The 25,408-nt window shown below is 42.2% G+C and overlaps 1 protein-coding gene across 8 annotated transcripts in view; it reads left to right on the top strand.

Annotated features, from left to right (window-relative positions):
• Positions 1-25,408, top strand: part of PRKG1 (protein kinase cGMP-dependent 1) — a 369,156-nt gene that overhangs the window by 131,256 nt on the left and 212,492 nt on the right. For all 8 annotated transcript variants that reach the window (XM_072340911.1, XM_072340915.1, XM_072340912.1 and 5 more), the window contains one exon: positions 1,375-1,488. In XM_072340911.1, the coding sequence (XP_072197012.1) occupies positions 1,375-1,488 (114 nt within the window). The remainder of the gene's footprint in view (positions 1-1,374; positions 1,489-25,408) is intronic.

Below are 25,408 nucleotides of genomic sequence, written 5' to 3'. Positions count from 1 at the left end.
CATTCTTCTGTAAGTGGAACTAGTTTGCTTTAGCTTTAAGTTTTGTAGGGCATAGTCTTACATATTCTTGATTATATCCAAATATTTTGGTGAGAAGTCTCCATACTTATAAAGTTAGTATTTCAGTTTAATCACCATTATGCTTCTGGTGTACCAGGAAAAATGGTTGGTGCTGTAAAGGACCATAAAGACTGAATTAAAACGTGGTGGGCGGTATTCGTGCCTTCTTCTCGATTCTCAAAGTCTGCTGTGATACCTGGGCATGATGTGAGAAGCTGACGGTGTTCTGATGGAGGCTGGGATGATACTTCTGTGTCTTACTGCTGGCAGGGAAGTCCTTCCCAGCCTTCATCACTGCTTTGTGGGATTTTTGTCTCCTCCTCTCTGCCCTGAGGGATGAACCATGTGTGAGGAAGCATTAAGTTACAGTTATGCACTAGTGTGAGCCAACAATGTGGTTTTCATAAATAAGACTTCTTAAGAAGATAAATGGTGCATGGGGGAATATATGCAGCTTTTAACCCAACGTGGATGATCTACATGGCTTGCTTTGGGAGCAACGTTTGCAGCAACGGGGCAGATCTTAGAATGCTTCTGAGTAATGGTTTTATTTGTGTCCTGCTGCTCAGATTTCCACTCCTTTTCTCTGATAATGGTTTCATGAGCTGGAAGTGAGGTACCCCCTTCTCTTTGCTGATGTTTGTTGTAGAACTGTGGCAGAAAAACCTGCATGTGTTTTTGAAGCATTCCAGGCCATGCTTGGTGTCCAACATATAAATACATAGGTGGTTCTGGATCAAACAAACCACAAACTGGTTCTGAGCTGCTTTCTTTCCGTTCGCCTGGTGCTTTTAAATCCCCCTTGCATGTCTCCTCTTGGCAGGGTTGGCAAGCAGACAGAACAGAGTTGCTGTCCTAGGGTGAAATGCTCACAAACAAAAGGTTCTGTAGGATGTGAATTAAATAACAGCCATGGGTCAAAGTAATTTTCCTTTTGGTAATAGCTGTGTTATTCACGGATGAGTGTGCTCGGGGATTAGTTGCTTGGTGGAAATGAGCAAAATTGCTCCATGGTTTTCATCTGTGGTGTTACAGACCTAAACCTTTTTCTTTTTTAATTAAAGAAGAAATGAAGAAAATTTCACCTGAAGTGTAATACATGAAGCAGAGTTGACAGTGAGCTTAATATACTACTGTTTCCTGACAGATGCTCCACTAAGGAAACTCAGGCATTGAAAGCTTATATGTATAAATGCAAGGCTTTTACAGATTTTCTCTAGGTTACATGATCCTCTCCATAGTGTTTGCTTTGTCTGAAGGAAATTTTCCCTTTTAAATAGCTTTTTTGTTGTTGTTTTGTTTCCCTTCACACAGATGGGAAGGTTGAAGTGACGAAAGAAGGAGTGAAGCTGTGTACCATGGGACCGGGCAAGGTGTTCGGGGAGCTGGCCATCCTCTACAACTGCACTCGAACAGCAACTGTCAAAAGTAAGATCATTTCTGAACTTCACTGTTGAATGGCTTAGGATAGGATTTCCTCAGGAAGCAGGCTTCTCCTTGTCTTCCCTTTGGAGCTGCAGCCTCTGTTAGAAGCTGAGCTTGCCTAATTAATTGAACTCTCAGTGGCACGGATTATATTGTTGAATTTAGGAGCTATGAGCTGGAGGAAGATAGAAACAAAATGCTTCAGTGGGTTCTTTCACTGAGGTTTGCTCTCACAGGGCACCTCCTGCATTAATTCAGTGGTTAATGCTACCATATGTCTGTAGTTTTCTGTGTGACATTGATGCCTACAGTAAGAATCAGGACTAGGTATAGGATAGGAGCTTCCATACCACTTGATCATGGATCTTGTATAATTACCCAAGAAGCGTGGCTGAGTCATTTTAGTCCAGCTCCTACATTCCTATTCTCCACCTTATACACTCTTATTTCAAGTCCTGTGGATGGACACCAACTGGCCAGGTGGGAGAAAGGTTTCCCAGCACTTTGCTCCATAAGTATTCAAAGGAAACTCTGGAAGTAAGGCCAGGTATTTTTGGAATGAGGCATCATGTTCCACCTAAACTGACTAAGCCAGCAGAACCGGAAGAAAACTGGATGGCACTGATCCTCTGCATTAAGTCTTTGACTCTTCTTTAATCTGGTTTGCTTGCACAAAAGCTTGGGTTGCACAATAGATGGAGGGAAATTACATTACTGTGTACGCTGTATGTATGTTTTCATTTAAATACAGATTGTACTTAGTTGAGAGCTCTTGATCTTGAGGATAAGACGAAATCTTAAGCGGGGAGGTTTTATAAGGGATGGAGTATAATTCTGTGATTTAAAGGTGCTGTAGGGGAAGAGTTAGGACACAGATGGGATAGTTCATAAGATAAAAAGAGTGGTATGAAAATAGTGAGGTAGGAGTCCCTGTTCGGAAGAGAGTCTTTCAAAAATATCTAATTATTGCCTCAAAAAGAGAGAAAAGAAAGAGGAGAAATGGACAGAAGTGTCAAAACGAGAACAGATAACTGGATGTTTTGGGAAGAACATGCTGTTCTCCATAATCCTAAAGAGGCAGACTGACGTGCTCTTGCCTGCTTAAACCTTGCCTTTTTACAAGTACTGTTTATTGCAAATAAATCCTTGGCTAACCCGTGGTCACATCATTGGCAGCACAGTTTATGTTTTGTAGCAATCCGTAATCTCAAATGATGGAACAAATGCTCATAGCACTGAGGTTGTACTAATCCTCAGGTCACACACCTGACCCCAAAGCCATCCAGGATGCTTTGTGTAGCATGTTGGAATGCTCCCTGTGCCACGCATCCCCAGATCCATGTAGGAAGCACTCTGCCATGGGTGTGGGTGGGAAGCAGCTGCTGATCCACCCTGGCTTCCTCTGCCTTGTGGGTCTATTCTCCTTGCAGCCCTATCACCTTTTGCATCCAGTGTAAGGTCTGGAGGGTTGGTGATGGAGATCCTACAGTGACAGGAGGCTGGGGAGAGCTAAGTGCTCTGTCAGCACAAATCCTGCCTCACCTTGTGCAGTCACACTGGGCTTTGTGCATTTGCAAAAAGTTTTGCAACTGATATGTTACATGGAGATTTTAGTACCAGTTCATAGGTCATAGAATGGTTTGGATTGGAAGAGATCTTAAAGATCATCTAGTTCCAACCTCCTGCTGAAGGCGGGGTTGCCAACCACTGTTGGTTCTACTAGAGTCAGTAATCTAGCATCCTCAGAGCCCTTCCTTCAAGTTGCATCTGTTGTTCTACTCTGTTCCTCTCCAACTGGCATCATAAAATCACGAGAATTCTGCACCTCCTTGGGTTTGTGGTCTCCCTTTTTATGCTAGGAAGTAACTTTTAGTTGGTTTCTCTCTACTGCAAAGTTAAGTTGCAGTTGTGGTTGTAATTGACTTTATGTCCTTTAAGGTATAGTGGTGAGCAAGGTCACAGCTCATTTTTTTGGGAGCAGTTTCAGCTGGACCTAATTGAGCAGAGCCAGGTCTCTGAGGCATGTGGATCAATTTAGGGCATTATTGACTTAAATGGCTGCCGATGCTGCTAATAACCAACTTCAGACATCTGTTTGGTCTTTTGGCTAAATGATAAATAAATGTCATAAATCTTTAGAAGGGCAAACACCGGCAAATATTGCATTAGGTCTGATGATAACTTTGATCATTACAAGGTTTATTCCGGGAGAAATGAACAATTGATGATTGTAATGAGAGCAGACACCCAGCCAGCAGCAATGCTGGCAGTGGGGAGGTGCATCAGGGGCATCATTTTGCAGAGGTGCTTTCTGTCAGGCCTTCCCAATTTTCAGGAGATGGATTTCCATTACCTGCAGTGTCAGAAGTGCTCTCTCATGTGCCTGCCACTACTTCATTACAGGAACACTGCGTATTTCTTCTAAAAAATGAAGTTGCACAAAGAAGGATGCATGGCGTTGCCTTCAGGCTGCAACGTTGTGCCTTCAGACTGTATGCTCTCTCCTGTTGTAGCCCGTGTGTGTGTGCTGGTAGATAACCAAGTTTTCTGTGTCGTTACCCAGCAGCCTGCCATGGCTCCTCAGCTGCTGCGCACTCCATGGAGCTTGTAACTTCAAGGCATCAGTCGATACGGGAGGTCCTCTGCCTTTTAACAGTGCTTGAGAAGACTTTCAGGTTTAATGATTCTGAACTGTCTCCTTCTGGTTTCTTATAACCCTTCTTGTGTGGCAACACAGGTCTCTTGAAAGCTTGCCCTAGGAGAATTATTGTGGTGTTTTTGTAGTTCTATTACAGTGTTAGGTGAAAGAAGGATGGGGTCTGAGGGGACCCATGCTGCTGAGTACCAAGGGCTTCCACTCCTCTGAAGCTTTTGCTTTACATTTCCAGATACTATTAGGAGAATTTATTTCTCCGCTGGAGAGTGCTCAGTCCGAAGCACTGTCAGAGCTTTCTGAAATGCAGTTGTTCACAGATCACTTCCCTATGTAAGGGAATCTAAATCCCAATCACCAGCACATCGCCTTACCTACATACAAACTTGAGGCTACTTGTATCGTAAAGCAGAATCATGGACTCTCCCCCCTGGTGTCAACTGATGGTTTTATTCAGTGCATTAGAATAAGGAAAAGGTAGTCCTAAACATGCTTATGGATAACTTAGGTGAAAGCGATGCGTCGAGTACTCTGGAAGAGAAGCATTCTCCAAATACCCTTTTTACTTACATATCTCAAATTGCTATTGGCACCTCTTTGAGGAAGCGGGTTGTGTCTTAAAATATAAGTTGTTAAGATGCAGCTGTGTCTTAAAACCTGTGCTTTCAGCAGTGGTACAGGATGTGGGATGGGATGGGGACAGATTTGTGGCCATGTACCGTTTCTCTCCCAGCCACCCTGCTGAGTAGCAAGCCCCTTAGGTAGAAGACTGTTTTCCCCCTCCAAACTATGCACATAGTGGATTATTATTTCAGGGTTTTTGGACAGGAAGGTTTGATCCACATCGCTTGGGGAGTTTGAGGAGCACTATCCATTGGAATATCTCTTTGACTCCAGTTTTCACCACTGAATAATGGTACAGAAAGCTGACAGACCGGTCTAAGAAATAGATTATTTTTTACATTTCAGTCTCTGCCTCTGATAGTAAAACAGAAGGAAAGTTTGTATCTTTTTCTTACTTAAACACTCGAACCCAACTATTCTAAAGTTTCATTTCTTGTTCTTTTCTCCCTATTTCAACCTTTTTAACCCAGAAGATCTGAGGAAAGGCAAAGCCCTATTTATCCAGCTCTTAAGAATCACGAGGCTGAAATAAAAAATTACTTATTTGTAAGGAAGATTGCAAACTCTGGCAGCATTTTATTTGATTCTCTGAAAAAATGCTTTGCCTTTCCTGTTGTATTGGCTCCATTGATAGATGAGCACAGTGCTTGTTTCAGTGCCTGCATGTGGGGCAGGGTGAAGGTGCAGAGATAGGTGCTGGTGCTGCCTGCTCTGCTGTGCTACAGAGCACTGAGTGGCCCTGTGGGTTTCTCCTTGTTAGTTGTTTTAGGTTTTAGTCTGCTTCCTCATTTTCTGTAAGCCCTTTTTCTTCACCTACTTATAGGCTGTAGACAAGCTGTCAGAAAACAGTTAGGATTCACTCTCAGGAATGGGACTTCTAAACTCATTGCAGTTGCCTTTGCAAAATGGAGCATGAGGAAAACCAAAATGCTAGTTTTATGGTATAGCTGATGAGCTAAAGGTTTGCCCAGTGAGTCAGACAGGGAAGATTCTTGAAGAGCACCATGAGTTTCTCCATGCAGTCCTTGGATAAGTAGCAAAAGAGGACTGAAGTAAAATAATTACTTCACAGAAGCGTCTATTCCATCCTCCTGTTATTCATGTCTCCAAAAATGTTATTGATGCATGAAATCAGGCTAGAGCAGTTCTGATAAATGAGAGAGCTGAACTTCACTGTACGTAAGCCTTTGCTTTGAGCAGAGTTTGATAAACAAGGGCATGCAATAATGGTATTTGCAGCTTATATTAGTTTATGGGCTCAGCTACACATGGCCTTTTCTCAAACTGAGACACAAGAGATTGCAAAGGGTCTGGTTTGGATGCACCACTACATAAAAGTTTCTTACTCTAGACACTAATTGCAGAAGAATGAGCTTCTTGGTATTAAGACAGACACAGAAAAGAACAATTTGTGATTCAGAACCAATGCAAACCTTTTCTTTTCTCTAAAACCACTTTAGGAGATGCTTGGTAACATGAAATTTTGCCATGCTACCTTTCCTTATGTCTGTGAAAACGTACTTTTAAAAGCTTTGTTTAGTAGATAAATTTTAAATGATGGAATAATACCTGTCTGTACTGAAGAAGTTATTACTTACATTGGAAATCCATCACTTTTGGCAACTTCCCACTGAAGTGATCTTAAAAGAAGATCTTCCAGTCATGGGAATAAGCCTATGTTAGTCCATAAATGTCACTACAGCTACTGTTGTTTTCAACCAAGCTGTAGCGCCATTACATGTAATGTTGTCATTTATAACATCAAGGGAATAATTATAAATGGAGAATTCAATATTAGTGTAGAAGAGTGCCAAACCATCCAGACTTTCTGGTTTTCTCTAAAAAAAAAAAAAAAAAGAAAGAAAACAAATATAATATTACCATTGTACACTGGAAGTGCGTTGGAAGGATGTTTTCACTCGTAAAGTATTGAAAGACTTGAGTTCAAGTCTTGATGCATCTGTGCTGTTTTGGTATCTTCTAAATTACGAGCTCTTTCTCCCTGACTTAGCCTTATATCTGCACCTGAAGGACTTACGGTAAAGTCTTTAGCTTCAGTAGGATTTCTGACTTGAAATAATAACATGAGAAGGATCTCTAGGTGCTTACACTGTGTCCATGAGCTATGAGTTTGATATGAGCTTGAAGCCTACTGTCATACCCCTGGAAAGTTGTTTCGCAGGTGGAAGATTGCTTTCCTTGCCCTCCTTGTGCTCCATGTCTTGGATCCTGACCCAAGATGCTTTGACCCTGTGCTGAGACCTTTCCCCTGCTCAGGGCAGTGCAGGATTAACATACAGCATATCACCAGCACAAGATTTATTCTCTCCATGGCTAAAGGTCATCGATAGATCTCTACAGGCCCTTAAAGAGCACATAAAACGTTCCCGAAGTGATTTTGTTGACAGGTCAGCGCCAACTGTAGTTTCATGTGGTTTTACAATGACTCCTACAATGCTCAGTTGAAATGAAGACTTGGCAATGCAAAAAATGTGTGCAAATGCTGAAACTGCAAATATTCTTTTCTGAAATGCCCCCAAATACAATGCTAATTATTTTTGCCTGTTTTTTGAGCTTCTTTTTAGCTGTGGCAGAGCACAGTCAGGCAGGCACCTCAGAGCAGCGTTGTATGGGAGGTGTGCATCTTCCTGTCATGCCTATGGGCACCTTGCAAGGAGTGGAAATCTGGGAGCTGAGAATGGGGAGAAGCAGGAGGTGGGCAGGCAGTCCGTGGGGGTATGGAGAGCAGCTTCTATGGGAAAGCAGGAGGGTTCATAGGGTTTGTTGTGGCTGGCGAGCCTGCCCTAAGTTTCTTGTGGGAAGGAGGTGAAAGCGTGCTGCTCTCTCGTCTTTGCTATCCGTGTGTTTCCTGAGTAAGTGTTGTTGATGGAGCAGATGGGAACGCCATGTGCTGCATTGCGTAGCGGTTGCACTTATATTTAATGCATTTAAAAAAAAAAAAACAAAAAAAAAACAGAGATGAGAGGAAACATGTCTACATACTACTGTGTGTGTTGGCTTTGCTTGTGGGTTTTTGTTGCTGGGCACTGTCAGTGACTTACCTTCAGGAACTCTTGAGGCAGGGTTGGTGCCCTGCTGCACATTACCATGCCCATTTTGGGTGCTGATGGTAGAGCCCAACTTCTCAGCATCTCCCAAAACAATTGGCCAAGCTAGCAGCACACCAGTTGTTCCCAAGCTGCTATTCAAGATACTCAGGTGCCACATAAAACTGAATTCTTGAACCAGCATTAAGGACCAAGTATGAACAGCTGCAAATCTGGGTGTTATTTAATGTCCAGCACTTTCTTTATTCTTGGTTCTTTTGTCTTTGCTCTTGTATTGCTGAGCTGTTCAGCATCTCCATTTCCTAAATGCTGTTTGGAAGTAGGACATTTTAGCCCAAGTGCTGGGAAATGCTTAAAGTTGAGAAGGAGCTGTTTGGGGCAACCAGAGCTGTGCATCTGCATGCCTTCATCTCCTGTGCTCCTGTATCCTGATGTGTTACTGCACTGGTGTGTCAATTTAATAGTTATAGTTTCTGAAGAAAACCAGATCTCAATAGGATCTGAAAAATGCTGCTCTATTTTTCTGGTCTGCATGTTGTCTTGTCAAATTTGCTGTCTTATCATCTGCATATACCCACTGACAAAGCACCTGAATTCTCTGTTATCCCTCCCATCCAACCATAAATCCATTTACTAGTGGCGTCTGGACTAAGTTGAGGAAAAAAACCTTCCCATGTGCTATGATACCTTAGATGCATTTTTTAGTGACCAGTGTTAACTCTAGGTTGTCATACTGCAAAGAAAGCTACAGTTTACTTGCTCTTATATGCTCCAGGGGTTTTCTGGCAAGGATGGATTTAATATTATTTAAGTGCCTGTGCTTAAGAGTGCTTAGATACCCCAAAAATTATCAAAATGGCAGATAAACTTTTTAATTAAGAAAGCAACCAAGCAAATTCTCAGTATTGAAGGTCCAAAAACTCATTACATGGATTGCATCTTCTCTCTGAATTTAATCAGAATGGGAGAATTTCATTTTCTTTAGCCTCCCATAAGAAACACTGGGACAGCAGCCCCTGATCTGCATATTTCCTCCTCCTGAGTGCTTTGCAAAGCCTTGCCCTTCTGAGTTCACAAGCTATGAGTGTTTGAAAGGTGCTTGGTGAAGGTTTGAGGCCCAGGAGATGGAACTGAGATGCAAATAGTGTGTCATTTCCATTGTCAGGAAGGAGGAAGGCTGCCTGCTCCTCCCTGGGCTCATGGAGTGCATCTCCCAGATACCCAGAGAAGGGTCTGGTGCTGAGAGCAGGTGATGTGTAGGGACGTGAAGGTGCTTTAAAGGGATATGGATGCTCCAGTGATTGATCTCAGAAAGTTTCCTCTCAGCCCTGGCTCTGAGCAGCTCGCACAGCAGCAATTTAGTGCCCTGTTTGCAGCACGTCATAACTGCTGGCTTGGAGGGCAGTGGCGCGCCGCTACAAACCATTTGCTCTGCATTTAAGGGCATTGTATTATTGTTATTGCTTTCCCCTTTTCCTGGTGACGCAGACACTGGTTGATTAGGACGGCAGTCACTGTCATTTGTGACGCTGCTGGCAGCACGCTCTGAGGCTGCTGCTCCTGTATTAAAAATTCTGCTGGAAGGAGGGAATTCAGTCCTGTGGGCATGAGCTTTCTGGCTCACCCTCAGTGACAAGCAGCCCTGGCTGTCCAGTCTGCTCAGTGCCATGCAGGAAGCTGGATATATCCGATGTGATGCCCTGAAGGATGGAGAGGTCCAGCATGCCCTCCCCCAGGGCTGCACCACCCCTTGAGGACAGAGCTTTTGTTGTCATCCAGACTCCCAGAACTGGTGGCAGCTCCTGGTATTCAAGTATGCAGGGAGATACATGGGGAATTAATTCAGGCTAAGTACTCTCTCCACACATGCAGAAGGAAAACAAAACCAAACAAAATAAAAACCCAACAACAACAACAAATCCCACCAAAAAAGTCTTAGGCTATTTTTACCTCACTATAAAAAGTTAACTTTTCAATGCAGCTGCATAAACAGTTACTGGCAGGGGCTGGGGGCAGTGCGTGGGAATGGGGAGTGTGGGAGAGAAGGAACGCATCCAGCACTGCTCTGGGTAGCAGTGGGAAGAGGGCAAAAGTGCATAGATCCTCTTAATTCTGTGTTATAGTGTTCAAGTGAGACTCCATGGCCTTTACAGCATTCTTGCTTCAGCCCATTGGCACTTCCTGAGCTGGTGGCTATGATCAGGGTGGTGAGTGCTAGGAAGCCTGTCCAGTACAGTTGTGCCATAGAATCACAGAACCATAGAATCGTTAAGGTTGGAAAAGACCTCTAAGATCAACAGATCCAGCTGTCAGCCAATCCCCATCTACCCTCTAAGCCATGTCCCCCAGTGCTACATCTCCACATTTCTTGAGCACATCCATGGATGGCATACTCCACCATACTTCCCTTCACAATTTAGTTAATTGATCCAGATTCTTCATTATCTGCTGTCATCATTTTGATGACAAGAGAAGGAGTTTTTAATCTCCCATTAAGGTTACTTTCTTTTAATCCCCCTGTTTAAGGAGGGGGGATCATCTCCTGGGAGCTGTCCATGATGAAGCTTTAGCAAATTTTGCTAGTAATACTCTCTAATCCAGTCAGGTTGCAGTAAGACGGTTACACCTGTCCAATACTGTTTGCACTTCCATAGATTGATTACAGGGAAATGTATGCAGCCTGTTAAATGGAGGTTACTAAAAAATAACTTAAAAGTGAAGCATTCTGAACCTGAATGTTTCAGAATAGTCAAACAGTATCGTACTTCAAGCTTCATCTGGGAATTTTCTGCCATTCCGCACTGTGCAGATATTTGACTGCTTTGATTTAATTACAGAAGGTTTATGATATTTACTCAAGCATTGTCCCATTTTTAATTGTTGCTTGGCAAACACTGTAATGCCTAAAAAGACGTGCTAACAGCTGTGCACTGCGAAGCAGTGGTAAATAAGCCGAGCTGTTGGGTTTGGCTGCTGCCGCCGTGGGTGTTGGTTTGAAAGAAATTTGTCTTCTTTCCACTTGTAATAAAGGAAGATGAGGATGGTTCAAGAGCTGTCATTCAACTCCTGCTTTGCTGGTTGGATATTATTTCCTCCATTCTGGGCAACTAAAAGGTGCATCAGTGCATCAGGTACAATTAGGGATGCTACTGAGTTCACACACCCTTTCTTCTTTCTAGCTCTGAAGAGCAGCATGGAAAGACATGGGTGAAAGCATTACTTTCTCTCATTGGCCTCACTGTCCCAGCAGATATCCATAACTGGGGTGTGTACAAAATACACGGAAAGCTAAGCTTTGTATCAATTAAACCAGTGTCTGCTTTGTCCCTTGATGTTAAAATACATGCTCTAGAGATTTGTACATCAGCATCTAGAAAACGTCTGTCCCATCCTCACAGTGTTAGTACTGAGCGTTACTTAGCTTGTTTGATCTTTTCACCCTACTGAGCACAAATCCACTCATCTGTACATATTGTGTAAGTGCTTCTGAGACTGTAGAGTATAGCCGTGGCTTCCTCTTTCCATTTTGAAGCTTGTGAAATGGTTGGAAGGTTTTCCGAACGTCCTGGAGTTTTTGTATGGATGCGCAGTTTGAAGGCAGGAAGGACCTACAGGTAAAACTGGGGGATCTGGTTCAGGTCTGCACCATGCCAACAGGATGGATAAATCAGTGAAAGGATTAGGGCCCCAAATCCATTAAAGCCTGTAAGATTTTCCTTCTCTTCACAGGACTTAAGATTATACCCTGAGTAATTTTTTGGCCATATCATTCTAATCTATTAATAAATTTAGAGTGATTCTGTACTGTAATGAATGCACCAGGAATGGGTTTGAGTTATGCTGCGCTTGGCCAAGAAGGATTGAAGTTACGCAGTGGGTTTGTAACCCAGCTCACACCAGCACCTATGTGGGATGCATGAGGTTTTTCTTTCCAGAACATTCCTTCTTTGGTTAACAAATGAGTGAAAGTAGCAAAAAATGCTGATACTTTTCAAGGAACCCTGGTGGGTTACAGCCTGCCTGTCCCCCAGCCCTGAGATGGTTTGGGAGGTGGGAGCTCTGAAGGAAGGGCTTGTATTTTTCCAGCTTATTTTGGAAATGTAGTCTTTGTGTTCACTGTGTGTGCTGAGTGCCAAAAGATGAATGATAATGTCAGGAAAATGTATTTTAAAATAGTCCTTATTTGCTTTTATTCTGATAATGTGTTACCTGCTTTATTTCCTATTCTCAATTTATCCTTGGGTGGCATAGAAGTCAGTTGGGGAATAAGTCCTCATGGAAAGAAATATGCCATTCCATGTCGCTTCTTTTTTTTTCAGTGTTACAGTTAATTCACATTAATGGATTTGTATAGGTGAATAGCACACAGAGCCTGAACCCAGCGCCTTTCAAAGTGGAGCAATGTAAATATCAGTCAGTTACTGTAGTAAGTCTTCTTGTAAAGCAGCACTGCAGCCCTTCAGTGCACTCCAAACCAAAATCTGACATGAAGCTGGGTGAGCCCTTCTGAAATGAAGCACTGTTGGAGTAGTGCTTTTCTGCAGGTCCCTGTTTGCTGGCTTTGGTTAATATGAGTTGAGTAAATAAAGCACAGGTAGCTGTTATTTTACTGAGGAAGGTAAGGAATACAAACACTGGATCCGTATACTTTTCCTAACATCCAATTTTTAGCATTTCATCTGATTGAATGAAGAAGATCACTACCTGTGTCTGATGCTCACTTTTGGGCAAAAATAAGGCTCTTTTCAATGTCATTCTGTCCCTAGTCCTGGAGTCCCCAGTACTTTAGCACTGGGCAGCAGTAGCCTTGGGATCTCTGACCCCCTCTGCATGCTGACCTTGTCCATCCAGAAGGGGGGTGCTTACAGAGCAGCACTTGCCTTGCTCAGCATTCCCAAACATTCTGAGTTTGGCATCTTGGACACGGATAAGGAGATGAAGAGTCAGCCTCCCTTGTGAGGTGAACGGCCTGTCTAGAAGACCTTTAGTTAGAAAGATTTTGTTTTAACATGGAGTTATTTCTCAGCTTCTACATCGTATTTTTTGAACAAGTATTGGTCAAGGTCCATGTAATATTTCTCCAGCAGTGGAAACATTAACCTTTATTAACCACTGTACACACTTTGACTACTTAAAGGCTAGCACGATCATTAAGACCACATCTCGGGCTATGTTCCCTCCAACTCCAAGTCCATTAACTTTTATGATAATGATGAAGTAAAGTAGTAATTCGTTTTCCCTCAGCATGGAAAAACATTACGTGAAGCACTATTGTACTCAACCTCTTGCATCCAAGGGGCTACCAGACGTGTACTTATGAATAACACTGCCTTTAGTTTAGCAAAAGTACTGTAGTGACTACAGTTTGCTACCGACACCACTGATTTCATATTCTGAGGTGCACATGTTGAATGGAAAAGCAGAGACCACAAGCTGGGAAAAAAGCATGTCTGGATTTACTCATTCTGCCCAGAGCTATACCTGTGCTATAATTCTCAATTGCAACACCAAGCAAAGGGTCACAGGGTACATCTGTCTTTCCTTCTTATATTTATATGCTACCAAGTTTCATCCTGGCCACTTTTAAAATGTTTGTGCCCTGGGTAGAAATGGTGCAGTTTCTTTGCTGTGGGCATCTTGCTCATCATCCATCAGTTGTTTTCTTGGAGCCTATTCTGAGTGGCATCCAACGCTGCTCGCAGTGTGCATGCAGTTAATCATTCCAGGATAATTGCTGAGTGCATTTTCGTTTGTGTCTATTTGTCAACAACAGCGTTTTTCATCATTTCTTCTTACTAGAGTTTCCAAACCTGTGTGTGAAGTTGGTATTGTAAACAGCATTGATGCGCGTAGGGGGGAAAAGTATATTTAAATACATGGTGAGGCTGTGTGGGCAGGCAGTGGAAGAGGTTGGGAGCTTGCTGCAGTCTTCTGCTCACATCACTATTGCTGCCTGCAACACATAGGGTTGAGTTGGTTACATCCCATTGTGATTTGTGCATCTGCAGTTTTATTTTTTGATACGTGTATGCCTACACGTGTCTATATACCCAGACGTGTATAGGCTAGAAAGTAAGACCATGCGTTTTTTTCTCTTCCAGTCACAACTCCCACCTGCCTGCAAGCTCTGTCTGTACTAAATGGATATCTCGGTGGTCTGAGAACTTTCTGATTTTTGAGTGAACGTTTTCATTTCCCATTGAAAGGTTTTATTCTGTTCTTTAAACTTTCGTTTACACATGCTGATCTTTGAACATTTCTTAGTAACAGAAGTGCCCTGAGATACTGAGGAAAGAACCGCAGTCCGGCAGGCTTGCAGAGAAGATTATCCAGCATATCTGGTTAAAACCATGTTTCCCATTAAGTTTAGTTACTAATTGCTGTTTTCACTGATTTCTGTGCTTGTTTTGAATAGCTGCTTGAAACAGCTCCACAGAAGCAAATTTCTTTTCATAATTCAAAACATAACACACCCAATTATTACATTGCATGAATGAAGTATATTTAAAACACATTAAATCATCAGAATATAGGCCAGAATTTCTTAATGAGTAAACATACTAATTAATCCACCATTTCCATAAAATTATTTTATAAGTATGCCAGGTTCCTATGCTGTAACAACGTTTATTGGTGCGATTACTATGCAAGTTTAAAGTGAGTAAATCATAGCAAGTTGTTATAATTTATTTTTAATTAAATATGACTCCATAATAGCCTTTTAACAAGGAAATGTGCTCCAGGGCTGCGTCTTGGTCCTTGTGTCTTTCCTGCTAGTGACTGTCCTGTGTGCACGTATAAAATGGCTTCTCCATCTTTAGTGATACTAAGATGTCTTTTAGTTGCTCTGGGGGTGCTGAAGCAGAGCTTTCTTCCAACCTAGGTTATTTAATTAAATCTATTCCATAAAATGAAATGAACAAAAAGGTATTTCAGGTTGGTTTCCGCATTTACATGCAGCAGCCAACTTGTTTTCTCTTCCTAAAATATAGTTATCCAAATATACAAAGCCAAAAGAAAACATGCTAAAATGCGAGCACAATTGGTTACCATTTTGCAGGCATGCTTTTGCCAATATTTGCAGTAATTTCAATGGTGTATGGTGAGATAACAGACCAAGTCAGTGAAGGTGCAAGACCGAAGAGATACAGGGATGATCCCAGGAATGATGCCACTAAAGTGGCATGAATGAAGTTTCTCTGTGCTTTTGTTCCATTATGGCTGGAATCACTGCCTTTTTAGTAGGGCAGCTTTCTGTGCATACAGGCAGATTTGTGTGCTTATTTTGGTGCCTTGCATAAATTGTCAGCGCTTTGTTTAGTGCCTTTTAAAACTCCTGGGATGGCTCATTTTGGGCTGACACGCTTGATATTTTTAGCAGCATGTGGACTGCCAGCTGCATGCAGAGCAGGCTGCTGACAGCGGGGCATAGCAGAGCCAGAGCCCATCCTGACTTTTAGACCCCAGAGTGATTTTGATGGTTTTATGCTGCTAACTTATTAGCTGTAAAATGAGACCAGTGAGATATGGCGAACCGGGTAGCTCGTGATCTGTTACATCAGATAGCATTGGGTAGAAGTGAGTGCTTGCCTTTACTTAGACATTTTGCAGCTCGTTTCAGCAAATTCTTTATTTCCAGGAGCATCTAAAGGACAGCATTTAGTTTTCAAGCTCTGTCCACCTGCATGTGACAAATTCGGACCATGATACAAAGGCACCATGGAAATAGGAACAACCTTATTCTCCTGTGTAGTTCCTCTCCAGTGCTGCTGCCTCACCTGACCCTTGTTTTCATGAACGTTGTCACTCCAGGCTTCAGCGTTCCTGGTCCTTCCCATGAAGCAGTTCATTAGTTGCACTGATCCCTCTGTGCTACTCAAATAGAGGTGACTGAATTTAGCTCAGCCTCACAATGCTCCTACAGACAGGTAAAACCTCATCTCATTGTCATCATTTGTTGAAATTACTTTTTAATTAGTTTTTATAATTAGACCGAGCTTATTCTTGAATTGACAAAGAGTTTTAAGAGGCTTGTCACCCCAGGGAACTGCTTTTAGATAGCACAAATAAATGTGGTTATACAAACCAGCATGCTTTTGAAATAGGATGGTTTTGTTTTGGTTCAGCGCCTGCAGGTGACTTGGGAAGATAAAGCCCACGTGGAATGGTTTTGATGTCCTGTCCACGCTCAGAGCTGTTCCCAAATAGGAAAGTGTTTGCAGTAGTTTCAAAACCAAACAAATCCAAAAAGTTCCACTGGGATTTATTTATTTATTTATTTTCATATTATTAATGAGGTTTTACTGCTGTCCACTCTAAAGTCATAGAATCACAGAATGCCTTGGGTTGGAAGGGACCCCAAGGATTATCAAGCTCCAGACACCCACCACAGGCAAGGATGCCAACCTCCAGATTTCATACCTGCCCCGACTGCCCCTGGCTCCATCCAACCTGGCCTTGAACACCTCCAGGGATGAATGGGGCACCCACAGCCTTTCTGGGCAGCTGTTCCAGCACCTCCCCACTCTCATAGTAAAGAACTTCCTCCTGATATCCAACCTAAATCTTCCCTCCTTCAACTTAAAACTATTTCCCTTTGTCCAGACAAATTAATTACAGCAACTGCAGTTGTAGTAAGCTGCACAGAGCAATCTATGGCCAAGGAAGCAAGCAAAGACAGAAAAATCAGTGTAACAAAAGGAAGACTCCTCAAAAAATTGTTTTTGTCTTTACCAAGCTTTAGATGCACAGTAACACTTTGTTCTCTTATTGCCCAACCTCTTTCCCTTGCATGTTTTGGAACAGTGCAGCTTTGGTTTTGTTACGCTGTTTCATGAAGAACGATTGCTAAAATCACCCAAGATGGATATTGGGAAATAAACTCAGATTTAGCAGCACATGGTTATCCACGTTCCTGATGATGCTTCAGAAATCTCATTTGTAATGTGTAGCATGTTATCGTGTAAAATCACCCTGGAGTTCCATGGAACAGAAAAGCAAACCTTGTATAATCCCTTCCACTGTGCTGATTACCAAAACCTAATCCACAGGAAAGCCTACAGCAGTCGCATCACGGGCATCTGTGTTCCTTTCTCTATCTTACATATCTGAGAGCGGAAGTAATGCTGTAAAGTAGATGGATGAATGAGGAAAGCCAAGTAAATCCTTATTTTACTTAGTACCAGCTGATAAACCTCTCTGAGTTCTTTCTCCCCCTCCACAGTCCAGGTTGCAGACGTGACCTGGGGCAGGTTTCTCATCCACATGTTTTGTGCAGTGCTCTTGGGATCAGGAATCCCTCACACTGCTGGAGGTGAAGGCTCTGTTTCATCTGCATCCAAAGGGTAGTGACATATTCTGTAGAAAAACTACCATATGGAATTTCCCATCTTCTCAGATTTTTTCTTTGCAAGTTACTTTGCATGGTGCTACTTACTTTTGGAATAGGCAACCTTGTGTCTTGGCAGAGGGATTCTTCTTTGCTTTCTTCTTTATTTCCAATGAGGAAGATGGATAAGATATTTCCTACCCAGGGAAGATGAGAGTTTTTGAGGTGAAAAAGATTGCGACAGGAGCACCTATATGTGTGTTTCTGGGCAAGTATCTCCTTGATGCCATTCAGTCAAATGCTGTGGACAGACATGGATGAGTCAGTGCTTTACGTCAAAGGCTGGCTTTCAAATGGAGAGGAAGCTTTATGTGGGAATGTTACCAGTATTACTTTGCCAAGTGACATTATTGTGACCACACTGTTAGAGGAGTAAAAGGAAATATGGAGATTATGGGATGGAAGAATCATGTGAGAAAAGCCCCCTTTCCTTTTGATGTAAAGAGGCAATTCCTGCCCGTCACTCCCTGCTTCTGCTAAATGCAATGTTTGTGCTTTCCCAAATGAAAGCAGGCATAACTCAGAGGGAGGGGGCTGTAGAATACTGTATTAGAAGGTGCATAGTTGGGGTGGTGGGAGGCAGGGGAACATCTCTATTTCCATTATTCAATATTTTCTTTGCTCATTAAATGCTTTGTAACTCGCATCTCCAAACTTATCAACGGGTGTACTGAAATTAATTGGCTGCCTCTCAGAATAAAGATAGCGCTCATACATCATGAATTTGACAGCTGCACTCCCAAATGCAAAGCAAACGCAGAAGCAGTTTTGCTTTACATCACCAAACAGACTCTGATAGTATGAAATAGAGGGCAGGCATCAGCAGCACTGGGCTGCTGTCGGGTTTCCTTTCCCTAAACATAAGTGTCAGTGAGCAACCTCTGTGCTGACGTGCTGGGTATTAGCCTCGGCCCTGCAGAGGAGCTGGGTGCTTAGCTCCTTATTGCAAAGCTCCTTGCTCTCTCATCAGCCTGCAGCCTGCACACTGGGGCTGGTTTGCCTCTGGTTTGATTTTCTTAGCTCTTGGGTTGTTTTCAGTCTGATGAATGCAGAAATGGAATTCCTTAAGTGAAATGCAGTGTGCCCATGCAGATGGGAAGGTGGTTGGACGTCCCCATTCTGATGGGGCATCGCATCCATTAGGTGGCACCACCACGAGTACAGCATCTGCCTTCTGCTGTCCAAGTCACACTGTACTTTATGTAGTCTGAGAACTGGGAAAGAAAATGGATAGAGAAGCTTCTGCCTAACTTGGTGCTTTTCCTGTAGTTCTGGAATGGGAGAAAGGGCATGAGAGCTAAGGGAGGGCTGGAAACTGAGGGAGAGGTAAAGGACCTTAAGTAGCCAGGAGGAAGGACTTAATCATCAAGAAAAGAAGTAAACTTAGAGAAGGATGGCTGTAGATGGTTTGCTCTGAATAATATATCCCTTTTCCTCAAAAGGCTGTGATTCCTAAGGATCTCACAGTGCATTTTTTAAAGGAATGTGGCCTTGATCTTAAAATGAAATTTCCAGAGGTTAATACCTGGAAAATTGTTTGCTGGCTGATTCTTAAGTGGAATGATTGTGTTCTTCCTAAATCACAGTGCTTAATTAACTGATGAGATACAAGGCGATACTCTTGCCTCAGGGTCATGGAAGCTGGCAGGTGTGCTCCCAGAGAAGAGAAAAGCCTTGTCTTGTTGGCTGCAGGAAGGATGGCACTGAACACACATATTGGGTTGGTTTTGTTTTCTTAAACAAGCCTCTCTCTTGTTACTTCTGGCAGTGCCTTCTATTTTCTAGGGGTGATTCCTCTTGTGCTTACTTTAACAAATTAATTAGAGAGGAGAACTGAAAGACCCAGTGATGCAGCTTGTCGTAATTATGCCAAGGAGCTTAAAACATGCAAAACTCCCCAAATTAATTGCAAAGCTATTTCATATATGAGTAGCCAGAATTAATCACTAACCTAATAATTCCCTTTCCGATGTTATTTCTTTGTTAAAAATGAGTAAATTTAATTGGATAATGAGGTGCCAGTGCAACTCATGAATTGTACATTACCCAAGCTAATGGAGGGACAGAAGCTTATGCAAGGAGCATTACAGATGCCGTTACAAATGCCTCCACAGTGAACATTTTATTCTGATAAATTCTTAATTTATTTCCAGATGGTGTCTGAATTTCTAGCACATTTACTGTCTGCTGTCACTCCACCACATACTGTTTGGGTTTTGTGGGCTGTGTGAGTGAGACTCAGCCCCTCGGACATGTTCCCTTGCTCCTGGCTTTGTGTCCCTTCTCTGGTAGCAATGAGTGCATGAAGTTTGCTGGATTAGCAGACTGGCACCAGATATTGAGGCTAAAAGAGGATGGGAATCCTTCTTCATTCTGGAAGAATGGAGGGCTCTGGTTTCAAAAATGTGGAGTACTTTTCTTGTGGGATTATCAGAGAAAATACGTGAGATTCTTCTTGAAATACAGTAGTCAGATCCCTCAATTTAAAGAACCCACTTTTCTTGTGGAATGAATGTGGTTTTAAGAAAGGACTGTGGAGCCAATCTCATCTACTTGTCCTGGCCTCCCCTCCCCTCCTAACTCCTGGTTACAGTAATTGCGCTCCTTGAAGCTAATTAGAAATGAGTAAGCTAAGTGGATAATTATTTCCCCATATCAAGGTGCATGTAGGTTAAATGGGTGAGAGCACTCTGCAAGGAAATGCCTTGCATATCTGATAATTGAAGAAGGAAATCGACTCTCTTAATATATTTCCAGGTGGCTTGGTCTGATTTCCCCTCCCTCTCCCCAGTATGAACTCATTTTTATAAAAGAATAACCAAAAGCTTTAGGATGCCAAAGCAGGTCGGTGAGTTTTAGGAAGAGGGATCTCATGGACTCTATTCAGAGCTGCAGGGTTAAAGGCATTCATACAGCTTTAAAAACAAACATCATGATCTTGTACCCAATACCCCATTTGCCTTGGTTTGGATGCCCTTAGCAAACATTTAAAATAGGTGTTTGTATAATTACTATCTTCAAGCAACACACTCACTCTTATTTTGCTTTCAAAGAAAGGCAAGGAATGTGGTAAGGAAACCTAGTTGGCCTTTGTGTTCTGATGGAGTTGTTATCAGGTCTTAATCCAAGCAGTTGCATCACCGGAATAGATCTTCAAACCTTCTGAATGATTAATCTCAAAATGGATTTTCTAGGCTGCTTTTGGCTTTCCGAGAGATCACTGTTACAGGAGCCACTCATGCTGATGTCATACAGAACAGAAATGCAAGGTGCTGATTTTTGATGCACTCCAAGATATTGTTTTCTTCCCGTGTGTTGTTTTTTTTTCACACCCTCAGTGATTCAATCCTTGTAGCCCACGTCCTCCTTGTGAGAGCTTCCTGTGCTCGTTACGCTTTATGCTCTGTGACGCCGGGTCTGGATGTGACACAGGGGACATTTAGCTATGGGATATCGCATCCTGCGTCCCTTCAGCTGTCAGCAAAGATCTGCACAATGCCAACAACCAATTTCTGCCGTTCAGTTGTGCAAGATAGTTGCAACTGAAGTGTAGCACATTTTGTAATTTGATATGATATTGGAGCCACCGCTTTAGAGGCTCATCACATCTAGATGCCTTACACATTATCCTGAAATCACCCAGATCAAGGTAAAACCAAATAAATGATGTACAGCAGTTGTGAGGACTGCAGGGCTGATGGAGAGAATGGAGTGCCTGCAGCGCTAACAAACCATCTGCTTCCTGCTAGCACTGCTTGGGGCTGGCCCCTGCCACCAGGATTATTGATTAAACAGCTTCTTTAGCAGCTTCCTTGGTCACTTTTTCTCCTGGACTCCTGACTCCCCTCACATCATCTCCAATCCTAATCAGAAACAGAGTAGTGTTAATTAAATATTTCCCCGGTGTGCAATTAAATATTTGACCAGTGTCCACGAGTAGCTTGCTATGAGATAACATGCCTTCTCTCAACCCATTAAATCAGTGATGTATCTCGGCTGTAAATCTTCCAGTGTTTGGAACCTTACATTTAATGTGTGCGTGGAAACTTATCTGTATTTTGCAAGGTCAGTGAGTACAGACCAATATAACCCTGTCTGGAATCAGCCAGTGATACTGGATAGAAAGCAGGCTGTAGGGGAGCCTGGATGATAGCAACATCAGCTGCAATATCCATATTCAATTTCTCACTCCAATAGCATTATTAGATGTTTTTGATATGAAGATTAATAGATAAAAGAGAACAGGAAAGGGGAAGCTGACTCAGTGTTGCTTCTCAGCCTCTCAGGTATCTCTGTCCATCCTGGCAGCATCATAAGGGTGCTGGTCTCCCAGAACCTGACTCCTTCCCATTCATTACTTCCAAACCTCACCACCTCACCTGTTTACTACTATGTTTTTGTTGCCTTTATAAAAAATGTTTTAATTTAACAGAAAATATTAAAAAGGGAAGTTTTATTGCTTACGTACATTAACTATATTATATATTTTATATCCAACCCAAGACAGTTCCTCTTCACTCACCATAGCCCAGGCAAGCCAAAAGGTTGGACACCCACACCTTACATTTTGTGCAATTTGGCTTTCCATCTTTTTTTTAATGTCTTAATAAGATTGTTGAATGATAAAAAACTTCGGCTCTCTTCAGCAGTAACACCAGGTCCCTTGTTTTTTTTTTATTAATTTCATTAATTTTTGCTTTTATTGCTCCTCACTGCTCTGTTGATACCATATATTGCTTTCCTGTTATTAGTTTTACAAAAGAAAACAAGGAGGATTTTAGAAAGACTAAAACAGACCAAAGGAACAAGGAAAGTAGAAATTAAATCACTAAAGATCTGTGATATAATACTGTGTGTGAAGCTTTTACAAGCTTTAGGAAAGTGAGTTTGGTGAGGAGAAGGCTGAGCCACATATGTGCCTTGTCAGAGCGTGGTGCTGTGGGCATCACCTCGTGTTAGACACTTGAGAATCCACACGTAACATTGATAAGAGTGACCCAAAGGTAAGAGGAGCTGTTAACTCAGAGCAAGTGGGATCACATAAGAATATCTGAGGGCTCTCTTCTGAAACAGAGCATGGGAACCCCATTTCAAGCCAACTCTGAGAACAGTGCTTTAAGGAAACAAAGAGAACTTATGACATGGAAATGCACCAGGTTAACAGTCTTATTCTGTCTGAGGGGTTGAACTGTCTCATGTTATAGGTGGGGTTTACAACAAGATATGCTGCTCAAATGAAGGAGCCTTTGCTTGTTCAGGGTATACTTTCTAGTAAGACATGGAGATCAGCCCTGCTCTCCTGCATCCCCATGTGAATTCCCCAGCCATTGCTGCTTTCTCTTTCATAGTTCAGTGAGGTACAACTTCCTTATGAATAAATGAGCACTTGCAAACAGCTGTAGGGCTGAGTAACAACAAGCATTTGCTTCCAATCTTGCTGAAGGATGACATGGGTAAGAAAATAAAGACCTAAATCTAGAAAACACAGTTGGACTTAGGGAAGCATTTCAGGATGGATGAAGGGAGTCTGCTTTAAAAAGTCTAAGTAATTTGCTTTTAATTATGTGATTTTCTACTGAAGTTTTCTTAACAACAGCTAAAAATCCTAAGGTGAGTAGAAGCTATTGAATAATTTGTGATAAGAAAGAAGTGTTCCTGATGCGCGTGAAATATAAGAGGTGGGTACTTTGTTAAGCTCACCTACTGAATCTGTAGGAGAGGTTTGGAAGGGCTAAAAAAACCAATATAAAAATTAATGGTTTTGTTATGAAAAGTGTGATCAGCATTTTCATTTCCCAGATCTAATACAAAATATTGACAAAAGCCAGAGTACATCCTGTCAATTAGAAATGAATGTACATTTAATATTTGCCTTTTAGAACAGCACGCTGGAAGCTTGTCCGTTTGCAAGGTAAATTTGTTGCACGAAACAAATTGTCTGCAATAGAAAGAACATTATCCTGAAAAAAAAAACAACCAAAAACCAAAAAGAAAGAAAAAGAAATCCATAATCCGTAGTAATCAGCTGCTGCTTTAATGTCTTTTGGTGCTGTTCATTTGTCATAAAATTACCTACAGAGCACATCACGGAAGATTTCCTTCTGTTGCTAAGGGTTTTGCACACCGTATTTCAGATGTAAAACTATGGTTGTTCCTGTAAATCCATATGGTCCCCAGTTTCCATAGGTTATTGTGCCATTTTTGTCTTAGCAGCACAAGCAAGATGCCAAGCTGTTGGCAACAAATGTCTCCTGTAAATGCTGGCTGGTGTTAGGATCACATTTTGTAGCATTAGTTGCATAGTAGCCTTCACCCTGTCTTCTGATGTAGCTTTCCAGCTATGGAATTTTTTTATCTCTAGCAGCAATTAAGTGATGCAGGGTCATTGTAGGCGATGTAGGAGATACCATGCAACTTCAGCGTTATGGAAGTCTGGCCTTGAAAACTTCAGACTATTAAACTATGGCCAAATCAATTCTGCTTTGTTCTCCATGAACTTTCGTGCCAGGCTGCAAGACCCCAGCATACTTTTGTGCAGAATTTAGCTAGAAATGCAGCAGCCTTCAATGAATCTCTTGCTTTACATATTCAAGGTCCTATACTTGTAAAGACATCTGTCAGCTGGCAGGAAGGTTTTGCTTTATTTTGGCTGTGAATGGCTTTTGAAGCAGGGATGTCTTACGGAGCTGTGAAGTGATCCTCTGGACTGAATCTAAGACCCCTAAGCTCTTTTCCTGGCTCTGTGCTGTGTGCTTACTGTGGCAAAGCCTCTCCTTTGCATCTTGTTTGGTTTTGATGAGTTAATTTGTCAGTGGTTGCTCAGCACTTTGGTGACTTTAATTTCCATGCTTTCTACCTTTAGTAAAATGTGGGTTTGCATTAATAGCATTAAAGTAAATTTGTCTCTGTAAGTCCTGCCATCTTGGTTTCTGGTAGAAGTGTTTCCACCTCTCTCTTCTCCATAGTGCCCAAAATGTGTTTGTGTGTCTGTGATAATAGCCACAGTCAAGTCTGTGAGGTTGGAGTAATTGGGAAGTCTGCAAACAGGATAGGGCAAAAAGGCTCTCTAGCACTGCAACAAGGCGCGTGCATAATATCCCAGCTATTAAGTGGCTAACAACGTTTCTGTATTACAAGTGCAAATTTGGGATATGAAAATGCAATTTAAATGGGAAGCAGGGAAAGTTGTTGCTTCTTTTATGTAGGCCCTAGCACATACAGGGAAACCCCATTCCCAAGTAGCAACCACTTCTAATCAAACCTTAAACATTTCCCAGCCATTTTCAACATGGGACATCCTTCTTTCTTCCAGATGAAACTGTCTTAATTTTCAGATACCAGACTTCTAATCCTGTGCAGGACTACACCTCTGGGTTTCAAAGGTTACAGCTGTAGTTTGGGCAGACTTTTGGAAAGAGGTCAGAGAATGTCTCAGGGGGGAAACGCACCTCATGGGGTTGTCAGGTCCTTCAGATTAACTGTGCACAAACCAAGATGTTTAGAGTATATCATTTCTCCAATGAGGGATGACAGGTGATCTTTTTATTAACTTCTGGGAGTCCTGTTGGCTAAACTCTTTCTAAGTAAACAGAGGCAGTGACCTGGCATGGTGGAGAGCAGAGCAATTTTGACACAGGGAGAAGCTGTGAAGTCTGCTCTTCATGTTTTCTGTCAGCTTGGTGCATTATCTGTCACTACCCCAAAAATACTTAGGGAGGAAAACTGTTATCTTTGTATGCAGTGTATGCATCCAAATTCCATCTGGCTAGGTCACAAACTCTACAGAATAGGTGGAAGTCTGTTTTTACATATGCAGTGGAGGTAAACTGTAGCTATTTGGTTTGATCATTGGTGGGAAAGAGTAGTTTTTGTAAGTGAGGCAAGATCCTCATCCCCAGTTCCTCTGCTGTCTGGTTTAGATGCTGTGGCTCTGCCATCGCATCATGTAGTGAAGGACAAGGTAGAGTTGCCAGCTCTTTGCTTGCTCCCCTGTGTGAGACTTGGAGGCAAAAATGCATGTGTTGATGGGCTGGGGAGTATCTTACATAGCTCCCATACATGTGCCTGGTGAGCACAGGGTGCTGGATGTCTGATGTGTTGGGTTTGATGTTTGGAGGCATAGTTAAAGGACACAGGGATTTTTACGAGAGTGTTTTTTCAACAAAGGAGTTTCTGGTAGACAGAGCACTG

The sequence above is a fragment of the Excalfactoria chinensis genome, chromosome 6 (assembly GCF_039878825.1).
Source record: "Excalfactoria chinensis isolate bCotChi1 chromosome 6, bCotChi1.hap2, whole genome shotgun sequence".
Taxonomy (NCBI): Eukaryota; Metazoa; Chordata; class Aves; order Galliformes; family Phasianidae; genus Excalfactoria; species Excalfactoria chinensis.
The sequence above is the reverse complement of the archived record's forward strand: the minus strand, read 5'-3'. Positions and strand labels throughout refer to the sequence as shown.